Source organism: Argopecten irradians, chromosome 4, assembly GCF_041381155.1.
Source record: "Argopecten irradians isolate NY chromosome 4, Ai_NY, whole genome shotgun sequence".
In the NCBI taxonomy this organism is placed as follows: Eukaryota; Metazoa; Mollusca; class Bivalvia; order Pectinida; family Pectinidae; genus Argopecten; species Argopecten irradians.
Genome location: NC_091137.1, coordinates 12,483,388 through 12,509,536, shown reverse-complemented (window position 1 = coordinate 12,509,536; position 26,149 = coordinate 12,483,388). Strand labels below are relative to the sequence as shown.

Below are 26,149 nucleotides of genomic sequence, written 5' to 3'. Positions count from 1 at the left end.
TATTTGTATAGGATAATACAAGAGTCTAGTGTACTCTTGTATTTCTATTACAAGATATAGTTAATCTTGTAATAGTGAGATTGATTATTACTTGATCAATTTCTATAAATTATTCTTAAATTCTATAATATTTGTATAGGATAATACAAGAGTCTAGTGTACTCTTGTATTTCTATTACAAGTTATAGTTAATCTTGTAATAGTGAAATTGATTACTTGATCAATTTCTATAAATACTTTTGTTCATTACAAACACAGTGGTTTAAAAGCCTTGAGTATTTCTATTGCAAGATATTTGGAATTGTGAATCTTGTAATAGGGAAATTGATGCATTGCTCAATTTCCATAAATATTTGTAGATAATTACATGTGTTAATACAAGAGACTAGAGTTCTCTTGTATACTATCTATTACAAGATATTTGGGTTGAAATCTTGTAATAGTGAAATTGATGCATATTGATCAATGTCTATAAACTACTAACTAAATATACAGAGTTACTATTATCTTTATTCTGTTGTCGCGATTGTTGCTATTGCATCTTAGTTATCACTTTGTTGTTTCTTTATAAAAAGACAAGTCATGTATTATAACAGGGAGTTTAACTATCAACTTAGATAATTGTACATTTGTACTCGCTACCATTTATAACTTCTATATTCTGGCATAATCTCTAATTGTACAGTAATTAGAGTGATAGAGAGTGTGATTACACATTGTGACTCTGTATCTGCAGAACCAGAATTATATGTATGAACTTGTATTGAGGCGTTGAGTTATTCTTTCCAATAATTGGCTAATCAGATGATCTGTGATCACAACCCAGTATTTTAGACTTGAGTGAAAAACCCTCAAGTAGAGACGAGGAAGCAGTTCGTTTCAATATGCTACCCCTACCCCTTAATTTTGAGCTACAAAATGCACCATTTTCAGCCATTTTTGCCAAATTAAACCCTTTATAGAAAAAAGTTCTGATATTAAACTTTTGTTATTATTTTGCATATCAATAGGGAAACGGTTGTTCTTTCTAAATCAGGAAGAAAAATTGGGGGTCCGTGTGCTTACTTTTTTGCCCCATTTAAATTTTTATTATTTTTCAGTATTTTAGAGTAAAACACAAAAGTGCCCAAATTACCATTAAATGTAAAAATAAAGTCACAAAAGTGTATCGTTGCACAGATTGCTACTCAATATTTTAATTACTACGAACCTAGTAACGATTTGCAGCAAAAATTAGTTAAATACAGCTAAAAATGCTAGCGCAGTAATGATTTTAGTAAAAACAATTTCAGTAAAAAATGGTAAAACTGTGGCTCTACTTGAAGCAAAAAAAAGGCACAATTTCAAAATGGCCGCCAAATGGGCCATTTCTTAAAATCCCCGTATTGAAAAATCTACTTAAAATAGAAATGTAATTTTTTGACAAAATTTGCATGTGGCAACTTGCTACAGATACTGATAAATTATATTTGAAAATCTCATAACTTCTTTGGTCTATGTTGAAACGAGACTTCAACGGGACTGAAACCTCAGAAGAATACATCCTTAAGTTCATATTTCCAAAAAGTAATAAATTGACAGAGAGTGGAATAAATAAGGGTGTATATCGACTGTACAATGTGAAAGACTTTTGGTGTTGCGCTACCAAGTTTTTTTAACTGCTAAGTGAGTTATCGTTCTTGAAAATGACGTCAGTGCATGACTGACCAATCGCTCCAATCTTTCAGACAGACACCAGCCAACATGGCGACAAACGTTTGCTAGAGTTACTATGATGTCCTGGCGAAGAATTGACAATGTAAGTAGTAAACATCGTTAATCATGCTAATACAAATTAAATAAACAGTATCTCATGTATTCAATTAAATACATCAGTAGAATGGTTGTATGTTTAGACAAATAGAATACTGAAATCATTGCATATTAGATAAACAATCCACCGTCAGCCTGCTCATGCAGGAACATGATTTATTGTGTGCCATTGTACAGGCAGAGTAGGCTTGAGATGTATCTAAATATGAATGTCTATTTACGTTCTGTCCAGTTTATAGAGTGTTAGCTGTATTAATGTCATTGTTTGTGTAAATGCCCAGATTTGTATACATGATCTGTCGGTCTTGGGACGTGGCCTGCATCTGACATCGGCACAGCTGTACTGTAGGCCTAGATCTAGTCAAAATCCGAATTACCAGATGCTACTGTTTGATACTTCCTTATAAGTTACGGAATTATCGTGTTGGTAATAGGTTCCTTCTAATCAATCAATATCTTAATTTAAGTGCGCAGTGAGCGAGATATGTCCGATGTAGGGAATTCCTGCCTTGATTGTAATGAGAGAAAAATGTGTAGCTACCAGACTGAGACTTGAGCCCCGGACCTTCAAACTTACATTAGCTGTTTGCTCTACTGGGTCGCGACCAGTTTTCGTGGGTTTTTTTCTAGGTTTATCAAGGATTTTGTCAAAACTAACGCACAGAAGGCTTAAAAATCTACATGAATTATCTTTAGTCTAAGATACTTAAGTAACAATAGTCGCTGTTTAATTGTGATAATATGTTTTTTGATCAGACGTCATTTATTTTCACTGCTAATTGGTACAGTTGACGATACCTAAAGGACCAGTTACTGTGATTTCAAAATATAAAGGAAATGCACTTTTAAAAACTTGCTTTAAATATTGCTCCACAACTTAGTTAAAGTGACCAACATCTATTTAATATCTTTCAGTGGAATAATATATTCTAAATGCATGGTTATTTTTGGATCCAGTGACTGATCGAAAGCATTATGCAAAAAAAGGACTGTCTGAAGGTGCGTTCGATAGATGACCAGGGAATCACTAAAAACAGTATTCAAATCTGGGCAGGAGTAAAATAGACAAATAAAGGTGTAGTCGACCTAAAACTTACATAAATTCAATAAATACATACAAAGTTAATGTTGTTTGGAAAAAGATAAACACAAGACGTATGCACCAGGTAAAAACTTCCTTCTGTTTTACGATCCTGTCCATCCTTGCCTGATCAGTAACTTGCTGTATATCCATGATTTTGCAAAATTTGAAAACAACTGACTAACAAAATAAACGATTTCATGATATTTTAGGATAAATATGCAATTAAGTCATGATTTCAAGCTATCTCTTGCTGTGATTGAGTGTTGCAAACTTTGATTTCCAAAGGAAAACGTAGATTTGTTAGCAATATCGGTTGCAAATGAAATTTTTGTTGTTGAATGAACACTTGCAATGCGACTGTGATTTAGCTGTTCCAAAAAATCCAAAAAAATGTACGGGAGATAGAGCGTGCGCAGAAATCATGGTAACTGGTACATCATGGTAACTGGTCACGACCCAGTACTGATTGAGCTTATTAATCACAGAATAATGCCCCAGTCAATCCTAGCAACACTCCTTCCTTCTTACTAACTAATACTATCAAAGTCATGATACTCATTTACACTCAAGTCCCCTCATATTAGCTGTGATGATGTAGCTCTGAGCGACAGACAAAAGATTTCTGACAGATGGCCGTCGTCAGAGCTACAATTCCTTCCCATTGACCGTAGTGTTGCAAAACTTCCAGCGGTGAAAATGTTACATTTCATGTGTGTCATGTAGTTTTGTTATTAAATTCAACAATATCAAACACTTTTAACATAAAATGATTATTTATTTACCCACCTCCATGTCTAAATTAAGTTTTGAAGCACTTTTGAATGGCTCACATCTCTGACACAGCTCACCGCCATGCTGCTTCTCGTTAGAAAGTCTCACGCTCCAATTATGGCAACTAGGACCATATATGGAATGACCTATACATTTTCACTACAGAAGAAATATAATGTCACAAAGTTTTAACATGAACTTTAAAAATTTGGCGTATTTGAATAGAATTATACATGTGTTGTGTTTGCCTTGGATTTTACCACTAATAGTTGATGAATGAAACATTATAATCCAAAGGTTTGTGAATTGAATATTGATCATTGTTGTCAGAACAATACAGTTACTAAAGAATACTACCCGAAAAATATCTTTTAATCAGCCTCAAAGTGCCCGGTGTGAATCACACTGGGGCTTGCAACACTATCAGCAGTGGGATGGAATTCCTCCTCTCTGTTCCCGGCAGGGTATGATTATTCGTTCTACCCTAATATACCACCACATGCACCATGGGTATTTTATAATTAGTTGGACACCAATTCTGTAACAGGAGGAAGAAAATGTAGCAGTCAGACATACTGGGGCTCCATGAATTGGAGACTTCCGAATGATGACAATTGAGCTACCTGGGCAGTGATGATCTACCCAGGCCAACACTGCTATACATTATCAAATGATTCTGTCTAGCAATTTAGATTTACTGACTTCAATAATTTCATCAAGGCATTTAAGGGCATTTCAAAAGTAGTCCATATAAATTTGCAATTGGGGACTAAAAAAGATAGCTGATGAAATGTTAGTTATATATATCACCATCTACTACATATACAAAGACCCATGCCAACTACCTCTAAATGACTCTTAAATTTCTGCTCATATCAATGTGTGATAAATCAACCAATTCATTGTAGTTGTATTTATTTATTTTTTTTTTACTTTACTTTCAGCAAAACATAAATCAGTCCTTGTGTTCACTTGGCTGATTTGTGTAAATTCAAGAAGACTGGGAAGTACTAGGAATTTTTTGCTGAATAAAAGCACAGGTAAGTTATTTGATTTCAAGTATTAAATTACTATGTTCCTAATGTTTATCAATCCTTTCTTATCTAGCCTTGTGTTACGTAATATAAATTTAGCAATGTACTGCTGTAATAATAAGAGAATATTTATTTTTGCTTCCCTTTTCAATATCAACTTTGCAGATGAAGTAAAAAAAAAATTATGTAAATGTATTTTGCAATAAAACCAGTAATTGGAGACACATCAGAATATTTTTTTTAGGATTTTAAATAAAAATGGAATTTGCCAACAAAGTAAGTTAATTAATTTGGATTATAGAGAAAAGCTGAGGTGTCCTGTTTAGGCATTTTGAATAATTTTCACCTTGAAATTCCTCAAATTTTATTCAATTTACTTGTCAATAGGAGGTCAAAGGTCAACTTTGCCTGAATTATCTTTTGAATTATACTTCTTGATGGGTAATCTATGATAACACATTGACATGCATCATATATAGTGATTTCTATTCCATGGATTTAACAATGTTTTTCATCATGATGTGATTCTAACATCAGCGTTGTTACCGATATTACATGTATTAATATATCACAATATAATTATGTGTCTCAAAGGATAAAAGGCATATGCATGTTTAATGTAACAAGTTAAGGTACCATGATTATGAGTATAGAAAAAAATTAAAATATGACTGACTTTTCGTCCACAACTTACATTTTAGTTCACTAATAAGAGACCCTTTCCTTACAATTATTTTAATACCTTGGGTGCTAATAATGGCAAATAGGGTAATCAAATATATGATTATCAGGAATTGTGTATCTATGTGTAGACCAAATCACATATATACCATAACTAATATCATAACTATCTTTATGCATGTTTTTCCTGTATAATATATACAACAAAGCATATATGATGTGAGAAATACTTGTTAAATTACGTCTCTGTGGAAGTTAAAGTCATTAATCAATGAAAAAGTAGATGTCATGAGAAAGCTTGCAACACGCTGTTCGCCAATTTTCACTAGCGATCGACTCCATGTTGTTACGTCACGGAGGCCTAATCGCCGCCGGGACGCTCGGGAGCGGAAGGAGCAGTAATCGTGAACATTTAAAATTTACTATTGCATGTGTTTATCATAAAAAAAGAATGTTTTTGTTCATATTCTAATTGAATATAAGAGTTGTTGATTTATTTCATTTTTTTTGATCACGGAAATAAAAAAGTTCATTGACGAAAATTTGGTCATGTCGCTCCGTGGCGACCAGATTTGGTTGATTAGTCGTACGTGTGAAGGTCACGTCAAAAACAGCGGGTTAGCAGACTTGATTTAAACGATGTTACGGAAGACAATACAGGAACGGAATTCAGAGCTTATTTGGGATAAAATACGTTTGTTTTGTCAATAAATCTATTCTTATTTGTTGGTAGCTTATATTATATATAAGGCATGTCCTCTGTCATATTATACGGCAGGTGTTATTATTAGTTGATGGCAAAACATGGCGGACGTTTTCAGTAGTCAGTAGTGAAACAATATAGTTGCCTTCAATTCAAACGATTAATCGATTAGTAATCGATTACATGTGACCGAATAATCGAATACAAAAATTACTAATCGTTTCAGCCCTAATAATATATATACACCTAATGTTTGTTTCATGACAATTTTGATATATGTAATATAATGTGTATGGCTAGCAATTATGTGATTATACCAATTATGCAACAGCTATCACTGCCATATATAGATGTCAGTGCCACAGCGGTGCTGTTACTGGCATGTTAGAGATATGTTGATGGTTGTACATGATACTCATTTTATATTTTGAAACATAAGCTAATTTCACAACATGGAAACTATATCACTATAAAATGTTTGTTCACTGTGTCTTTTAAAGGGACATGAACCTAAATAAACCATGTGAATTTGAGTTAAAGTAATTATAATGGAAATTCCATCTTTCTGTATTTTGAACCGACCCGGTCAAATTTTGTAACGATAGTATATAGTAGTGTTGAACTTTATTGTCCTCCCACAATGCACTGCAAAGATGTAAACAAAATGGTGGGTCAAAAACGTGGGTGAAGCGAACACAAATGAATTCTGATAGAAAATAGTGTACATCAAGTCAGTTACATGCGCAATTTGGAAAGTAGATAAATATAAATGGATCGCTGAAATGCAAGAGACGGGAGCAATTCCCCACTTTATACTTGCGTGATGTACATATGTGCAATAAGTCAGGAACCTCACCTCGCAGTGCCCTGTCGAATGAAAAGTCTCGTTTGACTTTTGACTTATAATTCTTACGCTAAATACAAATTGTTTTATAACAAATATGGCTTAAACTTCATTTGTCAACCATCGTCAATTAGAAAATAATTTTAAAATGTGGAAAACAAATATTCCTTGTCATGTCAGCAAGTTTGTTGTTCATTATAACCTCGCTTTCGACCAGCTTTCATTATGTGTTCCAAAAATAGAATATGACAGTCTATTTTTATCATTTTTTGAGGTAGGTATTCCCCACGTTTTTCTGTCGTTTTAGATAACCAATTATTGTAATACAATATTCAATAAACATCTGAAAACCATATCTAAGCATACAGAACAACTTATGGTTCATGTCACTTTAACATTAACCTACTCACTAAGATTAAACCCAACATAACATTGGTGATCTGAATGATGCTTGTGGCACAGACAGCTTTGTAGTTGAAATGAATGTAAAGTGTGACAAATCACATTCAAAAATTATTTTCTGATACCAATATTTAATAGACATATACATGTTATAATGTTGGCAGACAATTTGTGATTTTGCCTGTACACAAAGATGACATAACGATAGCACTATGTCAGTGTTGGAGATGGCAGCGTTGGGACTTGTCGTAAAACAGATTTCTGTGACATTACTCAAGATCATGCTCTGTGTTGCTTTCCAGGTTTTGAGGTCAAAGGTCAACAATTTTCAGTTCTCAAATGGGAATAGGTTAGGGGTAGAGGATGGAGGGGGTGTAATGATTCAAAGAAAGTTTTAAATTTATAGAAGCTGTTCTGTTTCACATTTATATCATACTGTGTACTATTAAAGGGAACCCGAGACATGAATTGAATGAAGTGAAGCTGAAAACTTGGATGTTTTTTTTATCTGGATATGAAGAAGAGAATAGACCTTTAGGGCCATATGATTAAGTTTACGTCTGAAAAAAGTTTCTCTGGTCTGGTTTGCAGGATCAGGTTATCAGGTGCCTGTTTATAATTTACAGGTGAATCGCAGCATCGCTGACCCATTTATATCACTAGCACGCCAGACAGCATCAGTCAGAGAGGCAGTAGTGGAGATCAAGACATTTCATAACACATGTTGGTATGTACATAGCTTACTACAGCAGTATACATGATGAACCATCAACTTCACTGGTAACAATGTTTTACTACAGATATATAGGGAAGTATTCAGGGACTACATCTGATCTTAGTTATATAGTCAGGTCTCTTCTTTGTTGGCTTAGTCCATCTGTCACAAATTCTTGTTTGTGACAGTTGTATCTATTATGTATGTGTATGTAGCTATAGTATTCCATTTCAAGAAGTAATTTTGTTATGCGATCAGTGTTCAAACATATTGTATTCATGATATGGTATCAATCCAAAATTTATCTTCACTATTTGATAATAAACTTCTTTCTGCAAATTCTTTGCATATCTTTCAGAATTCTTTCTTGCTTGAATAATTTATGAGACTACTGAGTACATAACTTCACCTGAAAGCAATCATTTTGTGAAATTCTTATATTTATGGGAGGAATTACTGAGGTTGTTTGTATGGCATACTATATGTATGTCCACAGCTAATTTACCTAGCATGAAGGATGAGTCAATTGGACATGGATACGTATTTGTTTTCAGGTAATCCAGGTATTTTGTCTGTTTAAAACAGCACAGATATAATAGATGTCAAAAGAACCCTGTGTAATCCATATCTTTTTATAGTGCTATCTTTTGTTTGTTTGTTTGTATTATCCTGAAACATTAAAAAAATATTGTTAATTTCCAGTGTGTATTTTCTTGATGTGTAAATTTGATCGTCAGAATTAATACAATTGTAAGCATTTTGTATTTTACTTTCAGCTGATGACTTTGATTAGAAATGGGACGAAAAATCTAAGGTGTTGGGATCAATTTTATTGTTGAATAAGACAGGTAAGTATGTCATACACTTTTGGCCTTAACTTTAGTGAAACCTTTTGTTTGTACACTTTGATACCTTTTTTAAGTTGACCACAATTTTGTCATACCATGTATCACAGTATTCTAGAAATTGTTTTTCCCCTGACAAATTGTACAGTCTAGGCTGCATCACCAAACATGATTTATCTAGGAAAGCCAGAGTATTACAGACATAATCAATATTGGATCATAAGCATATCTAGCTAGTCATGCAATCACATGGAATTAAATCTTGATATTGTATACACGTCTAATGCATCAAAATGAATTTATGGATCTGAAATGTTATACATATAGGTTTATAAGCCATTTCTCTTTTGTTTTGTTGCTATATGTATGCTGTATTTATAAGCTATCATGTTAATGAGAACATATCTCTATAGATATATTAATATGTGAGTAGTGGTGGTTAATACAGGCCCTATGGACCTGTTGCTGTATAGTACTGCTGTTGATTGATATGTGGTACCTTGGTTTCCTTCCTGCTTCCTATAGTTAGACTATTGTTTAGGTACATTTGTCTGATCGGTCATTAAAGATGTTATACAGTACTAATGTATCATCAGGATACTTTTATTGAGTGGTATTACCATGTTTGCTGAATGAAAAAATAATGTTTGTAGAAAAAATGGCACCAAAAATGTGGACTGGATGGTATTATTACATGCAGGAATTAAGATACATAGCTATTGGTACGTAATATAAAATGAAAGAAAACAATAATGATTATAAGGTGTTGTAGTTTTGTCTGAAATAATCCTGATAGAGTCGTGAGAAGGAATTGGACTAACACTAAGGCATTTGAGTTGATAGATTCGAGTTTGTTGTTATATGATATTAGAAAGTGATACTATGGTAGAACAATAAATATCATTTAAAAGGGTTGGTTGATTTACAATTCTATAAAATGTTTTCCAATTCTGACAGACTATTTGCCAGGAGGATTTCTATGTTGTCAATAGTTTATTACACACTGGTGATGTTTGTACCGTTCTGTGTTGACCCACTCAATAAGTCCCACATGCATTAAGTGTAAGTGATACAGGCCGTTTGGCTATTTGTTAGAATGTTGATATTGATTTTAAGGGTAGCATCCATAATGAATGGCTTCATGTATTTGTTACTGTAGCTATTAAGCTGTTGTGTCCAATGTCACGTAATACCAGTAATGAAAACTCTATATATACAAACTGTCATTTCCCTTGGTACAGAGCATTGTTTGATACATTAATTTTCATGACCTGTATTTTTCTATGAGACACTTATATGATATATGCATATAACATCGAAATTGGGTACTGAAATAAAATTTAATTCTATATTTTGTTTTAGATTTCCAGCTGTAAAAAAAAAGGTAGTTCAAAATGAAGTCGACGATTACACGATGTTCCACTAGTACAGTCGGTGCAAGCAATGGTCCAAACAGCAGTAACAGTGGGAGCAGTGTTACAGGGGGCACCACCAGTGACCAAGGTAATGTATCTGATTTTAGTTGATTTGTTATGTCTACGAAGGCTGCCTAGTACTCCTGGCCTGATTTATCGAAGGTTTGTACCGAGATGGACCCTCCTTCACTAGAAGAACAAGTTCCTGTTGTGAAGCAGATTAAAAAAAAAAAAAAAAAAAAACGAATAAAAAAAAAATGAATAAAAAAAAAAAGGAAAAAATTATGAAATAGATGTATTTGATGATAAAAGTGTACTGTAATCCAAAGGAGAAGAAGAAGCCTATCTGTCTGACTTGTTTGTTTTTCCCCTTGAATGTGATTATTAAGTCACGTTACAGGTGCTGATATTGTAGCAGAGTGCATATTTTCCTGAATTTTTTTTATATATATATATATACATTTGCTCATCACATATCTGTGGTCATGTGACAACTGTGGTTTGCGTACATACACATTGTATAAATCTTGTGTGAAGAAAATGTAATCAAAGTGGTGACCTTGAAGTAACCTTGTGGTGACCTTGAACATAGTTGATTGCTCAGTAGACTGATATGAACTATTCTTCATTCACTGTGCTTTTTCATCTAAATTCACTTTCATGCACATTTTAACCACAGCAACATACAGCATTACCATGGTAATATTAGAACGGTTAGTCGTCCTGTTCACCCGAGATCCAGTGTTTTACTTCTTTGTTGCATGCTTTATGCTATCTAGTAACAATGACTATGGATGAAGCAACACAATGTTGTGGGCATTTTGTTGTTGTGTCCTACTTATGATTGTGGTGTTCACTTTTGTGAATAATTATGATGATATTCAATGATAATAAGAATAATGACGTTGATCAATAAGAAAGAAATTCTAGATGTGTTTTAGTATTCTTAGAGAGCGTGGATGAGGCTGAATGAGAGACTGCTGTTAAGTTAATGCTTGATATTATAATTCATCATTCGGTATTTTTTAAAAACAAAGTAATTATATTATTCATACATTAAAAGCTATCTACAATAATATGTTATTTTAACTTTCTGTAATGCTTATAATTAATAATTATATAATGATTTATCAACATAATTTTGTAAATATCAGTAAATCTTATTTAGTTAGATATAACTCTACGGTTTCTTTTTATAGAAATGTGTAATAGCTTTAGTATTTGTGTAAAATGTCTTGGACCAAACCATGTAATTACTGTATGTAATAGACTTGGGAGAGAGTGGATCTAATTACATTTCCATAAATGTTCTTTTATCATTTTCAAAAATTGAACTGTAGTAAATTATCTGCAATCTTACAATTAAGGAAAGTAGATTTTAGACATGAAAACTTTTCATTTTCTCAAATTTGTTATTGGAAATATAGGATACATGATTTTTGGGGTATATGCATGTTTCTATAACCTTGTTGCAGTTCATCTTTTCAAAGAACTGCTCACTTATGGATTGAAAGTTATTTCACTTGTTTATTCAGCAATCATACGGTATACCAGCTGAACTGTTTGGAATGACATATAGTTTAAGATCATTTATCAGACTAAATTTTCTCATTCAAATTAATTTGTTGAATTTTTGGTTTGATTTCAGTAGCTTTTAATGGATATCCTTACACCAAAGGTAATTCCTCTTCCTGAAATTCTGTTTCGTTTTTACTTTTCTTTGAATATTTTGTGTTTTTGTATGTATGTTACTTCAATCATTTGGTAAGATAAAATATTTTAATTGAATTTGTTTACATTTGTATAAAATTATGTAGTTTAAGGTAAATAGGGTGGATGAGACATATTTTTTTATTTGAAGCTGCTTATAAGTTAGATTTAGGCTAGTTATAAACATTGAATAAATCCTTGAAATATTAGGAAGGTAATAAAATTACTTGCTATAATTTTTAAGCATATCAGATGACATGGAAATTGGTAATTGAGGTAAAGGAACATTGGTCTGGGATTTCCCAGTGATTAAAAGTTGTTTTAGAAATTACATAACAAAGTGTCCATAGAAGCCCATGATGAAATGACTAAACTTGATTTGAGGAGGGACTACATGAGGCATCTATATATAAATAGGGTTTCTTAAAAGGAGCGGGACCACTATAAGATCCATAGTTATGTTATATGTTTGATATGATGTTATCAAAATCTGGTAAGGGTATTTCAATATTGCTTTTCAAAAAAAAAAACTTAACCATTTTCCTGAAACTCTTTCCAAATGTTAGGATTATCTTTAAGATGGTGTATTTAACATCATCCAAGGCTTAGTGACTGTTGAGTACGTTTGTACTAACTGAGGTTTGTGTCCCTTGTATTGAAGGTGGGCCGGATTTGGTCTGTCTCACACAGGTAATGTATACTTCTCCTTCTTATTATCAATTTTAACTAAGCCTTTATACCCTCCATGAGACGGCCCATCGGTATGTATGTACTATGTCTGTTTATTGATTATATTATATATTTATCATTACCTGCGTGCGTGCCTTTGGTTTGTAGAGAGCTCATGCCTTCGGGGAGTTGTCTCCCTTGGTAAGGGGAGGCCTGACAGTTGTCTCCCTTGGTAAGGGGAGGTCTGACAGTTGTCTCCCTTGGTAAGGGGAGGTCTAACAATTGTCTCCCTTGGTAAGGGGAGTTACCATAAAGAGGTTGTCTCCCTTAGCGGTTTGATTGGTTACTGCAATACTAAAATAATACTTTCACAAATGTTCAAAATAATGATAGGTTCAAGGATCAAAAGTGGTTTTCATGTCAATTGTTAATATGATCATATGGTAATGTAATAATAGGTAATATTTTAGTTCTTTATAAAAACCTTAAATATTGAGAAAATTTCATTCTTCTGAATTTAAATTGAATTCATAAGTTGCTTTAAGACATCATTCATGATTAGTTATATAAAGGTATCAACCTCAGACACCAACCCCGTTAAGCCATCTGGCTTTTCTATGGGTTTTGCATATTCCTCATAATATTGGTTGCACATCATATCTCACTTTATTTTCAAAATAAGTGAACACCTTTACTAAAAGAACTATTATTTATACATATTTAGAGCAATGAGGCTTTTTATTTGTCATATTCCATTTGATAGATGTACATTGTTTATTGATTTAAGTATAAGTGATTTCCAAATTTTCATACAATTGACTTTTCTTCTTTTAACATATAGTTACATATTTTAGAAGGTATTCTAAGCTTTTTCTTTTTTCTTTAAACTAGATGAAATAATTTGATTAAGATTGAGGATTTGAGATAGTGTTTTACATGATATGATCTCTCTGCTTACAAAATTTTGGACAGGGAAATGAATTGGTTGTAAATTATGTTATTAGGATATTATACCCCTTGCCATGGTGTTTTATCTGGGAGAGAAAGGAAGTTGTGTAACTGAACCAAACTGTCAATGATATTGTGAGCAGAGCCTGTGTTATTGTAATTTCTTAATCCATTTCTATGGCTGACATTCACTAGAAATGAAGAAAGTAGGAACATGTTTAACTTTAGATAGACAGTGCATGTAATGGATTGGGCTAGCCCCTGTTGGGGCCCAGTATGGCTAGCATGCTGCATTGTTTCATTGGTTATACAACAATATGCACTGACTACTGAGCAGTTAACAATGAGGTCAACACAAGGTCTCAAAGGTCACATATCTTCACCAGTATACAAAATCTTTTTATTTCAGGAAAAGAAATTTATATATCATCATAATACATGTATTTATTATTGAAATATTCAGAACATCAACAGTTGTGAACTTTCAGACCTACTGTATTTAGTATTTTTAGTAATAAAAATATATCAGTTTTGTATGTAGTCTATGCCACAGTGTCATAATGACTTTAGTCTTTGTCATGGAAGATGTGTTTGCAGAAGCCCAGAGTGTAGTAGTTTGTATGCTACACATGTTTTGAAGGCGCCCTCTTAATAAAACTGTACATCAATGTCAAAACTGTGAGCTTTTTTGGTTTATATCCATTGTTACGATGGGATGTTACCCGCTTCACGTCCAAAGACAATGCATATTACAATATTTAGTTTGTAATTCATTGTATACTTGTGTTAAAACACAATATCGCATTCCAACATTTTGTAATTTTTGTTCTCTTCTATTCAGTGGTACAGGTTTAAAACCCTAGTGAGTATCACTGTCTGTATAGATTTCGTTTGGACCAAACTTATGGGAAACTCAATTTATTTGATATATCACGCATAAAGATATTATGAATTATTACATGCTGATACGTACCGAAAAGTTGTAAAAATCAAACATAGATTCTTAGTAACAGTCATATTCTATGGTTTACGCAATTCTTTCCAGGACGCTTCAACCATAACGAGATTTTCTATGTAAGTTTTAAAACTTAAACCGTACAGCCTGAATGAGAGTTTGTAAGAACGTGTACAAAGACTGATATTTATGTTTTACTGTACGCATCCTTTTATGTAGGGCACTGTTCTAGGGCTCAATGTCAATTGGTTACAATATTTAAATGCAATATGCAAAATTATAAATGGAATATAGGGCATTAAAGTTACTTTGTTTTACGAAAAATAGTATACAGTAAACAACTTTTCCAGTGAATGTATTATTTGTTATTTCAACCTGGTCATGGAAACATTTCTTTCTTTATCACTGATGTTTGGGACGCTTAATTGGCTGAAACTTTAAAACTGATTCATAAAATCTTTTATAAGTAAAATTTGAACTTTCGTCTTGTTTATTGAAATAATCCCTAACAATGTGAAGAGAAAGCTATGTTGTCACGGTTTGGTTATGTCGTAGGGCCAGAGGTAATGGCTGACAAAAACCAGAAGCATTCAAAGTTGTGTTCATATTTATATTGTCCTAACCACGTAGGTAGTCTTTCCTACTAGATACAATGTGAATACCCTTTTCCTCAAATCTTTGTTTCTTTGTGTTACAATAAAAAGTTAACATTCAAGGAACAATTTATCTTTAGTATGTTTACTTAATGCTTACTGTCCAAATCTAACATCACAAGTTCAACCTCATTTTACTCTTCAGATAGGTCTAATTACGTGGTGCATGCTGAAAACTAAGGGCCTGTGTTTGCTATATAAAATTTGGCCATATAAACAATCAAGCTTTCTTCCACTTCATCATCACGTTCCCAATGTAAATCTTTGCTTGAATTGTGCCCCTGTCTTGGCCACATCATGATCACATAATCATTTTCTGTGATGGTGGTGGTGAATGCTACAGCATGTTCTATGTCTTTGTGTATGTCCCATTGTCTTTTATTATTAAGGTGTTTTTGTATCTGATCATCATAACCAACGATTCGCTCGCTATTTGTTCGGCGAATTGTACTAGACTATACCAACATAGAGCTTCACTTTGCACTTGTATATATCCTGCTGTCATTAATTTATATATTTTATGTTCAAACATTGTCAGCATAATGTTACACTTAAGTTCTGCTGAGTTTATAATTCATTAAAAAATGGTTGACAAATATGCATAAAGCTTTTAATGATAACTATGAAGTATAAATCAAAGTTGATAATTGTAAGTATAAATTGTAGTATTTTTCTAGTTTATAATTTCTTCCGTATTAAATTTCAATAATAAAAACACATATAAATGGAATTAAATGTTTTATTTAATATCAATTTTGAAATGTGTTAAACACTGTTTCTTCTTTGCAACCATCTTTGGTTGATCAGTAAGGAATGGGAGACTGGTATTCTATGGGGTTGCATGGCAGGACGAGTTTGGAACACATACTAATCCAGTGTTGTATATAGCTTAGTTTCTGTTTAAATTTTAGTAATTCTGTGTGCAGAACAATTTGTAGTGTTGTTTCTTTTTTAGTTTTGTTCTGTTCACCATTATGATATTTTCAGTTGACTTTTAGACAGATATATATACCTTTATACTTTTAAAAGTTTTGGAACAAATCCTACTAACAAAACAAACATATTGATGATATATATAGTGCTAATGTTAAACAACATACAAAATGTATCTGGTATTTTGGGGTATTTCTTTTTTGTAACATTTCTTTATAATATTATTTACAAAAAGTGTTAATTCTGACTTTCTTAGTTTCATTTCCATATAGACAATGTAATCAAGTTGATGATATTGTTATGTATGTCAACAATTCTTTAACCGGTCTACACTATTAATCCTTGCTTGGTTATTAAATTGATGATGATATAAATGATTGAAGAAATAAAATTTGTATAGATGACATTTATTGATTGAGAAGAATTTTAGTAATTATGATAGATATGATGGTGTGATAAATGGATTGCTACTTACACTTAATACTGGCTGTGAAGGTTTCTGACACGTGACTGATCTAACCTGTCATTACACAGATATACTCATCATCTACTAATTATAACCCTAGTTATATTTCAGCTTGTAATACACCAATCAATCATTTCAATGAATACCTAGTACATGTTGTTTACTTTTCTTAGTTGAATGGATGTAAAGAGAGGGGGGCACAAACCATGATTTTTACTATTTTAAAAGTTTTAACTTTACAAAGATCCAGGTATCTAGTAATGGGAGGGGGTGTATTTATGGCACTTTTAATTGTGTAAATCGTTCGGAATAATTCTTCACAAGTGATTGGATTTTACCTGAAGTTCTTTTGACGGATATTCATATCTAAGGAAAAGTGTAGCTAGAGCTAGAAAGCTGAGTAGTAGGACATTAACAAAATCAGTAGGCTATACAAATTGTATTGTGTGGTGGCGACAGTTTGTCTTGAGATCTGGCAAATAGAGTTCATTAAGATATTTCTATCCCTTACCAGCTTCTGTAAGCTCATGGCAGGTCATACTTAGTAGTATCCTTAGTCTGCCCATGGTTATTTGGATGTCCATTGGTTTTACCCAATCAGATGATATCTGTTGTGCTTATTTATTTTCTTTTTGAAATGCTGAACTAAAAAGTAAAGCAATTTTATTATTATTCTAAACTCAGTGTTAATCAGTTGTACGTTTATGTGTACAAGCTACCAAACACTAGGTAAGCAAGTCCCTTATGGACATTTTGAGTTATCCTCCAGATATATACTTATCTATCAAGTAAACCCTAGCTTTTATCTCATGGTACATTAGATTATGCTTTTAGGAATACATACTTATTGGGAATGTAGTACACTATTGACATCCTTAATGATATGAAACATTTGTTGTATATTAGCCCACCTTTCTCGTAAGCTTTTTGTCATGGTCTCGATATATGTAGCTTTGACTGCCTTCTCATTAACAAATTTTGTTCTAAATCTACTGTAGATTTATGCTGCAAATTGTAGGTGATTGAAACAACTGCTTTAATATTCAGTTATGCTAGTCATGGTGGAAATTATCAGTAAGCAATGGTCTTTGGATTTGTTTGAAAAATGGAAATGTTAGAAGGACTGTTTTTCATTAGCTATAGGATCAGTGTAGGATATGTAAAGACAATAATCAGTCTCATTAATTCTCGAGGTTAATTAGCCTACAACTGTGTGCTAGTAAATTGATCACGGTGTGTTGTATCCATTGTCTGCCAACTTTGTATAAATTGCTTCTATATCAGGAAAGATAAGTGTAACCCTATTTATTACTTAGCTTTGTTCCCCAAGGTTTGTGTTATAACTAGGCGAGAGGTGCAGGCCCTCATTATGGCTGACCTTTGTATGCATGCTGTGTTATTCTTTGTTTGCAGTAGAGGACTAGCGAATGCAGCTTATTTTTAATTGAATCATTTCGAAGTTGAATTGGAGACAATTTATTCGGCTATAGTCTTTCAGTAAGAGCTATTGAGTGTGCTATCTTCTCCTTTCATTTGACTTTCAGATCTATGGCTAGTGAAACCCCAAATAACTGTGGAAATATTTTCTAGTTTAGGTACAGACATTGTAGATTCTCTATTTCATTATAGCAGTTTATTTTCATGAAATACTGTTTTTCAGTTGATTTTGTGCCTAGAACAACATTGGTGTAATAAATTATTCATACATCTTGTAAACTGTACATGTTTCTGATCAATTCTTTTTTGATGATTCCACATGCCATAATTATACAAAGCTATTTATTTGTGTCTGGTTACAACCTGCCTCCATACATATTTGATGCTACAAAGGGATTTTATTAATCAAATTAATTTAAGACGGATGGAGATATGTTTTACACTGCACAATATATTACAGGTTTTTTAGGCAAAAATAACCTGCATACGAAACAACTATTTATATATGAAGTTAGAAATATACAATTGGCCAACTCTCAAAACGTGTTCAAATTTCAACTTGATATTATGATATATTGTAATGAGCTGTTTGGCCAGAAATCAGAAAAAAATGGTATGACTATCAAAATGACTGTTAAAAGGAAAAATATTTGTTTCTATTATGATTATACTGACAGCAGTATTATCTCTGAAGACCTGAAATAAAGCAGAATGATTTAGCAGTTTTGTTCTTTTAAGATGGAATCTGTTGCTTTACCAGTTGACCTGTATCTGTTCGTTTTTATGTGCTTTTTGTTGATCACCTAAAATGCTTTAATTGCCATGCATTGGTCGCTTAATTGTTACTAATTACCACATATGTATATAAATATATTACATGTATACAGAATTAAATGATACACAATTTTAATGAGGTTGGTTTCAAATGAATAGGGTCTAAAGATTGGGGTCTTTAAAAGAATAATTATGCATCTTATTTAGGTCTGATAGTTGGAGTTGAATAAATGTTCTCTCTTTTCTCTGTTCAAGCTTGATTGATTGTTTTGTTCCATTTTGACTGTAGTTTGTTGAAGTTAATGTTAATCAATCCATGTCAACACATGTTAGCAGGCTTTGATTTCTATAAGTCCAGATAGGAGATGTTTGATTATAAATTCATCATCATGTTGTGAAATAATAACTTGGTACTTCCTTGGAACTTGATTACATTGTATAGTTAGGATTAAAGTGACGTTTTTACTCTTTATGAATTTTAATGTGTTCAACCCATAGAAATTTAGCAATATACTTTATCAGAAAGTTAACTGTAGCCTTCATTCATTTTAATTCTGTAGTTTAGAGTGAAATTTTTTTTTATTTCTACGAAATCAAATCAACAACTGAATATGAAAAACTAGAATTTGATTTTATATTATAAAGATATCATTTAAAAATGAATCTTATTTGAAAGTAATTGCAATGAAAACAAAACTCTATCCCTATGAAGTGTTTCATTTTTGTCTTTTGTTTAAAGTTTTATTGGGTCGAATGACTTTCATATGCAGTATTGTGTAAGCAGATTATTGTGAGAAACACTAGTATATATATATTATAGATGGTTTCCTATTTCAGCGTGAGGAATTGACTTAGACAGGTATCAACACTTGAGCATACCAGACACACATTATATACACTATTTACAACGGTTCTTCCTAGCTTCTCTTCTACAAGCTTAGAATTCAGTGATTAACTCCATCCAAATCAACAATTATCTTTGTCCTGTTAAAAGTTTCTTCAACCGACACAATTTCAGAGAAAATCTGTAATTGGAATGATAAATTTCTGAATGATGTGAATGTATAAAAGAAAAAAAAAGGCAAGTGATCAATTGAAATGACTTGTGAGAATTGTATTTATAATAGTAATGTATTTTTCTAGAAAGATTTTGTTCAATACTGACATTGCTATATGATGACAAAGATGTTTGTAGATGAGGATTAATTGTCTCCCTTTTAAGCTATCATTTTACTGTTGTTTAATTAATGACTTTTGATTTGTCATTGGTTTGATGTGGATAAAGACTATGTATGCTGGGATTGGATGTTGTTTGCATATGAAAATTTACCTTTTGGCACTCTTTTCACTGTTTACTGTGCTAGAATACAAATAAAAATCTAATGTTCCAGTGATATCATGAAATGATGTATATTTAGATAATGAAAATTATTAGAAAATATGATAATTCATTTCCTTTATAAAACTACTCTTTTAAGATCTTTGTATATGCGTAGTTAGATGATTTTTACTGTTACTGTAGAATGCTAAATTGTGTGTGTGATCATTTCCACTGACTTGAATTGGCCTTGGTCACTAAAACCAGAGTTCCTTTACACTGTGATATTGACCATTATTTTCACATCTGATCTCATATATTATTACAAGGGTCTAGGAGATGCTCACAATAAGGCGGTATAGAATGTATGTTGCTTCCAGCCATTTTGGATCTGAATAATATCCATTTCTACTGGGACCAAACGCACCTCTTTTTATATAAATATACTATATATAGTTTACTTGCTTACAACTTACTAACTGATGGGTATATTCTGATATTGTTAAAAGCAATGTAAATGGTTGTTGTTGTAATCCGCATGGAGATTTATAAATTGCATGATGATGATTGCCAGAAAAGAAAAATAAATAAATGAGAATGTTAATCAAAGGTGAATTTTTCATGGTGCTAAATTCAATATACAGATATATGTGTGTGTATGATATGGGTAGCTAGATTAATTAGATGCTTTCTAGTAAAGTATTTTTTGCTTACTTCAGTTGGTTGGACGTCTCACCATTTCTATTTTGTCTTTTGAATGGATCTTAATATGACAGTTATTTTCTTTGACGTTTTTGTCTCTGCCCTAGCTACATTTTGAATTAATAACAAAAAATATTTGAAAAGGAACATGAAATAGCTATCTTAGGGAACTCTTACAAAAACTACGGGTTGAATTTCAGTCTTGGATGATAGGATCAAAGTTCAAGGTCAAAGTTGAAGGTGAATTTCAATCAAATGTTAAAGTTCAATGTCACAAAAATTCAAAACTAAATACTGTGAGTGGTTTTCTTGTTATCATTGTGGACGTTTTAAGTGTAATGAATTGATGTGAGACTGTATACAAGTCAATATAATATGTTGTGCCTTTCTTTGTTGGAAGCCCAAATCTGGAAAATGGAATTAAGGGAGTATTTTTTATGGAACAAAAGTTTTTTTCCCATGAAACATCCCAAATTACTGCTGATAGAGTTGTGTTTCTTTTATGTTCAAGAAAAACATAATCTTTTGGAAGACATTATTGTCATAATGTGTTTGGTTGAAATTTAATCTTTCAGTCAATTGGAATATAGATATACATGTAGTGTGACAGCAAATATCCTTCAACATGACTAGGGTAGGCATAGTCAATACATAAGGGTGATTGGTGATGCAGTAATTATATAAATATTCAATAAACTATGCTTAATATCAGGAAAGATTTGGATAATTCTAGCTAAAATGAAATGTGTGCAAATGAAAACAACAGTGAGTGTACAGAAAGTATATAGACCCATAATTATAAGTGAGCTTCATTGTGCATGACTTACACATTTTCCTTGTATCTGTAAGTCAGCTGTTTTCAGATCCTCACAAACACCACCCCCTGTTCCTTGCACCCTGGTTATTGTTGACAGTTTTTGATTGTGATCTCTATTCACGATATAATATCATCTCCAGTTAAATTCTTGTTTCCATAAATCATTTAAGTCCAACTGATTTTCTGGAATAACTGCTATAGTTAGTGTACAATGTACATATCTTTCTGACTTGTACAGCATTTATACACGATTAGCATTCCTAATACCTATATATACTGCATGATGTTCCACTAAAACAGATTTGCATAATTTTATAAAAGGCTGGTCTTCTCCACCAGTAATAAAATGTATGACTAAAGCACAGATAGAATGTACTCTTTTTAACTGTTATGAGTTTACATTTAAACAATGTTATATAAGTATGTAAAGTATTATGGATATTCTATATGAAATATTAAAATGCTGTTTATGTGTAAGTCATGATCCTGTCATGTGATATTGAATGCCTTTATAATTATTACATAAGTACAGATGGATTAATATCATGTTATTGGTAAATGTGTTTTATCTTGTTTAATTTTTTTTCTTTCTTTTTTGCTGATACAGAGTTCCTCCTTAAGCTCACTGTGAATGTTTATCAACATGACAATACTTTAGAATCAGAATTGTGATACTTACTTAAATTAAATCATTTTACATAAAATGCTTCAATTTATTCAAAGTGATCAAATCATAATAATGTTGATAGTTATTAAAACTTGATTTGACATTTTGATGGACATATATTTACACATGTGAGTGTTGGGCGGGAGGGTTCTGTTTCTCTCTCTTCACTGTGTGTTTGGTATTAAGATGATAATGTTTGTTGCACGCCTAGCCCCTCCCATCAACAAATTAATCTCCCTCACCGAGGCAATGATACAGCAATTTTCATTTTCATTTCAACAGTAAAAAATACAATAATATTGGGGAGACACAGAAATGATATCATCATCACAGTGCATAAATGTAAATAATCGAAAGCACTATGCCATTTCATGTGTTAACCAATAGTCAATTTTCATGTTTCTTTCTGTAAAAGTCTAATGTTAATGTTTAGGTCAAACTGGTGGGTAGGGGGTGGTGCCAGATTGTAATGCCTTTCATTTGATGGAGCAAATAAAACTACAGTCTCTACAATAAAGTGTGGCCACGAGTGTGATATACATCAGGTAGTAAACATCATTTTCTTGGTGTGAATATTCTTACTCAGACTGTCCTTATGGATGCTCTATATTCCATTCTCTTATGATTTTGTTTGTTTATATAAATATATATGTTTCCATAGATTCATTTTGTTCTTTCACAGGTGGTTACCCTTGTAACTGTAATGCTAGCTCATTTTTACTGCTTCTGTGTAACTTTATAGTTCTGCTGTTTTTAATCTTCCCTATTTTTTTCATTTCTTTTTTTTTATACAGCCAATTAATATGACATACATATATACACACCTAACAGGGAAACTTGTGACAATGCTGTAGGGAAGTCCCTCTATTGTAAATATGGTACTGTTTAACTCATTTCTCAAATATTTCTTTAAACATTTATATTCCATCTTAGCATATTACAGAATAATCTGCCCTTTCGGGTATGTATTGATTTTGACATAATGTGTTTGCGAGCACAACATCACATGTTGTCATAAAGCAATAAATGTGAATTCCGCCAAAAAAAAATGATGTCACAATTAATACTGTCCTGCAAGGGAGATAACTCTGTAGCATGCAAAGACGGAATAGGACTCCTAATTTTCAAACGTTCTCTCTATCATTCTCTTTGTGCTCCTAATCTTATTGTTCTAACTAATGATTTGAAGGCATATTACATTTCGCCTAAATAGTGATTACAGCATTACAGGGCCAAGTTTACAATACTGGGAGGTCCCACAACAGCTTTGTGTAGGTGATTCGGAACATTACCATGGTTAACCCACTGTAATCATCATCAAGCATGCTGATTTTAATCTGAGACTCATATCTATAATAGAATAAATTCCATAAATCACAAACATTTGATGTGATCATTATCAAGGGTTTTCTTATTTAAAGTTTAAATGTGTTATGCATCTTGATCAATTAAATACAATGGTATAACAAATCCATGTCTTTTTGCATGATTATCATGAAAATGTTTCATGCAGGTCTTGATATTTTTTTTTTTGTACCATGATAATAGTTCAACAAAATTCTACACCTTTCCTTTTGCATATCATTATTATATTGTCCATTCAAAGTCTTACTATTTTGCATACAATAATGATCCATGAAATTCTTCAATTTTTGCATATATATCATGATAATGGTCCGTGGCGTCCTGGCCTGCACAACTTGTCACCATACATATACAGACCACCTAGTGTAGATACACTGCCTACATTACTTAGAGATCTGCATCTGTATGTTAGTTTTATCTGCTGTATGATAGATATTAACCTGTGCTAACTGGCTTGTCTCCCCCCTAACACATCGTGAACAAACACAGCTTCACCTAGTAAATAACAACTCTTCAAAAGTTACATCTCCTTCTCTGACAAACATCAGCATATAGCAATTTCAGATGAAAATAAGTTTAAGCAGTTGTTTTATAATGATTACAAAAAAAAAGTTTTAATTTTATGGTTTCTGAATAAAGATTATTTGGAGAAAAAATGGTAAATGTTTAATCCTCTACAATCTATGTCTTCTACGTTGAAGTGACATTCAATATTTGTTAAGGCTATGGAAAAGAATGTAAAATAAGGATAGATGTGATATTGAAATGTGATTCTTTGCTATGGGAAGCTGTGAGTGATCTCCCCTTGGCTAGCACAGTTTGGCCACTTGGTGTTTGTTGTTGTACCATCAACGATAACATTAGTATTGGAATGTACCATGCTTGGGAAGGGTTTTGATTTTTCACATTTTACATGGTATTTTAGATCACAACAAATTTCATTTAAAAAAAAATGCCATTTTATACTTCAATGTTTATTTTTTTTATTAATTTATTTGTATTTCATTGTATATTTTGCTCCTGTTTTGTCGGAGACAGCCTGATCAAATTCATTGAAATAAGTGTCTTTTGTTTATGTAAATGCCTCACATGCCAAAAAACTGATGACAGAATTGGTGAGGCTATGACTTTGACTTAGCAACTGTGTAATTGTAGTCTTATATTTACAGCGAAAGATGGCAAAACTAATTCAGATGGAACAAACAGTTACCGATCCAATAACGAGGTAAGACACTTTGTCAATGTTACGGTGTTGTACACTAGAGTTGAGCTTAATTTGGTATAAGTATATGCCGGCATGTACGATAACCATAAGATAGTATAATATCAACTTCACCTTACTGCTGAATGATTCAAGTTTTCTAAAGTTTGGTATGTTATTGTCCAAGATAATTTTTGCATATAATTTCTTCAAATTTATGCAATAGGTTTTCTTTTAGTTTGATAATGATTTCTCTGATAGTTTTAGGCAAAGCTCATATAATTTCCTGTTTATGCAGATGTACTGAAAAAACTACTTCCTCATTGTGAAACAAAGCATTTTTAATCAAAACTAATTACATTGAAGCAGGAGACAAAAAGGAAGATTAAGGTGAGCCTTGGACGCTTCGATGTGAACAAGTCGGATAGCTCTAGTGATGGGAAGAATCATGGCAAGTCGGACCATACTGGGGACCACAGATCCAGCCATTCAGATCCAAAGCCATCCACCGTGAAGATCAACAGGATCTCTGAGAAGTCATCAGTTCACCAGGTAAATAAATGTATACTTAGTACTCCACAGGGCTACAAAAACCCCTTTGTACGGGCCGAGTTGGGAACGTTGCAATGAACACTTGCGGCTTTTCTGTATAAGCATTTCTTTGATACTTGTTCTCATGTTATCTTCAACAAAAATGATTAAAGTGTATAAATAATAGAAAAAAATTATCATGGTGGGAAAAAAAGAAATAAAAAAAAAAAATCACTTCAGGATTCAAAGAGCTGGTCTATGATTCATTGGAAATTTCATCTCCAAAACCTTTTCTAAAATGTCCATGTTCTTTTCTAGATGAAGACAAAAATAGAAATTGTTTCTTCAAAGAAGATGCCTGAGGAACCAGTGTCATCAATACAGACCCCAGACGAATGTCTTGCTGCAATTAAGATTCCGGATGATCCAGTTTCTATTATCCAAACTCCAGAGGAATGCCTCGCAAGCATTAAGATGCCAGATGAATATCTAGCTTCTATCAAGATGCCAGATGGTTCCCCAAATTCCATCAAGATGTCAAATAACAACCCCGATCAGAGGTAATACAAATTCTTCCTAGTCTACTTGATAATATATTTAAAATATCTACTTTGAAAACACAACACAACAGAGATATTTTCTGTGAAGTAATTGATTTCTGTTATGAAATGCTTTGAATCATTAAGTAAACATTTGG

The 26,149-nt window shown here is 32.4% G+C and overlaps 1 protein-coding gene across 6 annotated transcripts in view; it reads left to right on the top strand.

The window, feature by feature from the left end:
* The first annotated feature begins 1,725 nt into the window (after nt 1-1,725).
* Nucleotides 1,726-26,149, top strand: part of LOC138320640 (NK-tumor recognition protein-like) — a 30,521-nt gene continuing 6,097 nt past the window's right edge. The window contains exons 1-9 of one of the 6 annotated variants that reach the window (XM_069263763.1): nt 1,726-1,798; nt 4,612-4,707; nt 7,958-8,058; nt 8,823-8,894; nt 9,545-9,613; nt 10,254-10,394; nt 24,890-24,945; nt 25,288-25,473; nt 25,771-26,012. In XM_069263763.1, the coding sequence (XP_069119864.1) occupies nt 10,286-10,394; nt 24,890-24,945; nt 25,288-25,473; nt 25,771-26,012 (593 nt within the window). In that variant the 5' untranslated portion in view covers nt 1,726-1,798; nt 4,612-4,707; nt 7,958-8,058; ... (1 more) ...; nt 9,545-9,613; nt 10,254-10,285. Of the gene's footprint in view, nt 1,799-4,611; nt 4,708-7,957; nt 8,059-8,822; nt 8,895-9,544; nt 9,614-10,253; nt 10,395-14,678; nt 14,708-19,688; nt 24,946-25,287; nt 25,474-25,770; nt 26,013-26,149 lie in introns of those variants that run through there. The other 5 variants (XM_069263764.1, XM_069263762.1, XM_069263767.1 and 2 more) reach the window with 5 other exon arrangements.